This window comes from Mus caroli, chromosome 8 (genome assembly GCF_900094665.2).
Source record: "Mus caroli chromosome 8, CAROLI_EIJ_v1.1, whole genome shotgun sequence".
NCBI classification, from domain to species: Eukaryota; Metazoa; Chordata; class Mammalia; order Rodentia; family Muridae; genus Mus; species Mus caroli.
In genome coordinates this window covers 27,676,350-27,679,876 of record NC_034577.1, presented here as the reverse complement: position 1 = coordinate 27,679,876, position 3,527 = coordinate 27,676,350, and the positions used below count along the sequence as shown (strand labels likewise).

Below are 3,527 nucleotides of genomic sequence, written 5' to 3'. Positions count from 1 at the left end.
AAAAAAAAAAAAAAGAAAGAAAGAAAGTACATTTTGGGGGTTGGAGAGATGGTTCAGTGGTTAAGGGCACCGGCTGTTCTTCCAGAGGTCTTAGGTTTGATTCCCAGCGCCCACTTGTGGCTCACAAGTTCCAGGGGATACAGGCATAACACCATATACATAAAATTCCCCTCCTCACATATTATATCCTGATTACAGTTTCTCCTCCCCCTAGTCCTCCCCACCTCTCATCCCACCTGGATCCACTCCTTTCCTGTCAATATGAAACAGGCTTCTAAAGGATAATTAAAATAGAACTAATACATCAGAATCAGACATAACAAACGGAAGGGGAAGAGCCCAAGAGAGAGTGTAAGAATCAAAGCCTCATGTTGGCACACTTGGGAATTCCATAAAAACACTAAACTGGAAGCCGTAAAATATACACAAAGGAACTTTAGGGTAAAAAGAGGTAAGAAAAAAAAAAAAAAAGGCAGGACTCTGATATGACATTTCAAGAGCAGGAACCTCTAAGGTTGTTTGGCCATCCACTGCTGGCCATTCAGTTTACCATCGCAAGTGTTTTTCAAGTGAGCCTTCCCTGGAGAGAGAATTTTCATTTGCAAGTGGTTATCAGTTGGAGATAGTGGCTGGATTAAGGATGGGGACAGCTGTGCATTTCTTTGGGCTCTAGGAGCTTATCTGGTGAAGATCCACGCAGGCCCTGTGCATGCTGCCTCAGTTCTCTGAGTTCACATATTTATCGACCTTTTTTGCTTTGGAGGGCCTTGTTTTCTTGGTGCCCTTCATCCCTTTTGGCTCTTACTCTTTCTGCCTCTGCTCCTTTGGGGTTCCCTGAGGGAAGGATTTCATATTCACCCATTTAGGGCTCACTGTTCCAAGGTCTTGGCCTCTCCTCTGTATACTTTTTTTTCTTTTGTTTTTTTCAAGACAGGGTTTCTCTGTGCAGTTCTGGCTGTCCTGGAATTCACTCTGTAGATCAGGCTGGCCTTGAACTCAGAGATTCACCTGCCACTGCCTCCCTAGTGCTGTGGTTAAAAGTGTCTGAAGTCCAAACTCCAAACCTTCACACTTTAGTCACTATTTCGTCAGGAAATTCTTCTCCTATATGCTATATGCACACATTCCTATCATGGCACCAGACGTCATATAGTCTCTGTACAGGACATGTATCCCAGAGCTGAGTTTTTTTAGGGCAAATTCAGTAACTTACACATACTTGGAACTTAAGCTAAACTGAAGAGCGACTGGGGGTATTGGCGGTTGAGGACTTGCCAAGTTGGGAATCTTGTCAGTGGGAAGGCCCTCTATACCTGAACTCCTAAGTTACCAGAGCTGAGTCATGGAGTGGCAGGGAAGTCACTGTGAGGCCATGGTTAAGTCATAACAGTAACACGTGTAGGCATTGACAGGGAGAATAGTGTGTGTGGGGGGGGCAGGTCTAGGGAAATCTCCAAGCGGGTGTGGGGCAGGAACAGGCACTAGGCAGCACACCCCACTTTTAAGCTTCCCGCAGGACCTGTTAGGGAAAGAAGTTGCTTAGTAACTAGTTAGCTAGGAACCAAACGCCCTGTTACCCCCAAGGGCCACAAGGCCACGGGGCCTCGCAGCGTCAACCGCCCCCTTTAAGTCATTTCAGTCTTCTGAGCACCATCTTTTAGACCTGCACAGTCTGATAAGCCACTGTCATCGTGACCACCCTCAGATCCACAGGACGGGGACCGCCCCAGCCGAAGGAGATGACCCGCGCCGTCTGAGCAATCGCATCCCCGCCCGCGCCCCAGCCCCAGGGCATAGCAACCTCCCTCCATTCCTCCCAGCCTGAGGCCTCCGCGGCGAGCTCGCGGAAGGCACGGCCGGAAGGGGCGGGCACTGCGCCCGGCGAGCCCTCCGCGCCATGGCTTCTCGTGGCGTCGTTGGCCTTTTCTTGCTCTCTGCTCTCCCTCTCTTGTGTCTGGAGCTCCGGCGCGGGATCCCGAGTCTCGGTAAGTGTTGCCTTTCTCCTCTCGGTGCTCCCAGCTGGGGTGTTGTCACCTGAGCCGCGCGGACCTCCGCGCGCTTTTGACTACAATCCCCAGAATCCATCGCGCCCGCCCCTCTTCCGGAGCCGCTTCCATTTCCGCGGGAAAAAGTTCTCTTCCTCTGGCCAGGGTCGGCTTGGAAAGGGACCGGAGTGAGAAGCGCGGGGACAGATAGGAACTGTTCCGCCTCTAAGAGTAACGAGAGCCGGAAATAAATAAGCTGATAGCTGAGCCATGTTTCAGGTGAAAGCCTTTGTGTCATGATCAAGGAATGGACGAAAGGAGTCCCCAAATATCATTTATGAGATTCTTATTCTAAGTCAGACCCTGTTTGCAATCTCACTCTCCACTACTGCCACGACGACTTGTAGGTACCGTTAGCCTAAAAAAACAAGGCTCTGCTCCAGAGCAGGTCAGAGTTTATTTTGGAATCGAATCTAAATGTCCGTGGTGTTCTGAGAATACGGATTTGGGTTCCTTCAAATACTCGGTTCCACGGTTCCATAAAGTTTTTATTGTAACAGCCAAAAAATGTCACAAAACACCTCAAATATATGTAGGTCCATCAGGGAGATGAGTTACAGCAACGTGTAGGAAAACGTCTCGCAGAGGGCTCAGGTGCTCACAAAGTAACAAACTTTTGGATTGGTGGAAGGGTGTGGGCTAAGTTAATTATTGCGTAGGTTCCATGTGATAGGCATAGTTAGGTCAGGCGTAGAGGTGAACAATGAGTGACTATTAAGGGGGCTAATTAAAGCCCATAATAATCCATGGTTAGGCTCTGGACCTGCAACATTTGAACCACTCCATAGTCTAAAAAGTTCTTATCAGTTAATCACCTTCTGTAGAACCTACAAAGTAAGGGGGTACTTGAGTTTACAGTACTGTTAAAATCCTTACATTGGAGAGCACTGTGATTTATTGAGGACGATCAGTGACTAATTGGAGGTGGTTTTGATCTTTTTTTTTTAAAAGATTTATTTATTATATGTAAGAACACACAGTAGCTGTCTTCAGATACACCAGAAGAGGGCATTAGATCTCATTATGAATGGTTGTGGGCCACCATGTGGTTGATGGGGATTGAATTTAGGACCTTTGGAAGATCAGTCAGTGCTCTTAACTGCTTAGCCATCTCTCCAGCTCTTCCTTCCTTCCTTCCTTCCTTCCTTCCTTCCTTCCTTCCTTTCTTTCTTTCTCTCCCTCTCTCTCGTTTTTCTGTGTAACAGCCCTTGGTGCCCTGGAATCACTTTATAGAGCAGGCTGGCCTTGAGCTCATAGAGATCCACCTGCCTCTGCCTCCCGAGTGCTGGGATTAAAGTGAAAGACCCACAACGTGAGGACTCCCTCACGTTCTGACTCAGGAGAGGCGACACCCCAAAATCACCCACAAGAAACGATCTTGCTGCAACTTGCAAGAGGATTTTTATTCGAGAGCGTTCTCGGGCCCATGGTCATACACCACGCAGGGGTAGAGGATCATGGCGCCCTGAGTAGCTGAGTAAG

At 48.3% G+C, this 3,527-nt stretch overlaps 1 protein-coding gene across 2 annotated transcripts in view; it reads left to right on the top strand.

The window, feature by feature from the left end:
- The first annotated feature begins 1,517 nt into the window (after nucleotides 1-1,517).
- Nucleotides 1,518-3,527, top strand: part of Ubxn8 (UBX domain protein 8) — a 22,640-nt gene continuing 20,630 nt past the window's right edge. For both annotated transcript variants that reach the window (XM_021169930.2, XM_021169929.2), the window contains exon 1: nucleotides 1,518-1,985. In XM_021169930.2, the coding sequence (XP_021025589.1) occupies nucleotides 1,898-1,985 (88 nt within the window). In that variant the 5' untranslated portion in view covers nucleotides 1,518-1,897. The remainder of the gene's footprint in view (nucleotides 1,986-3,527) is intronic.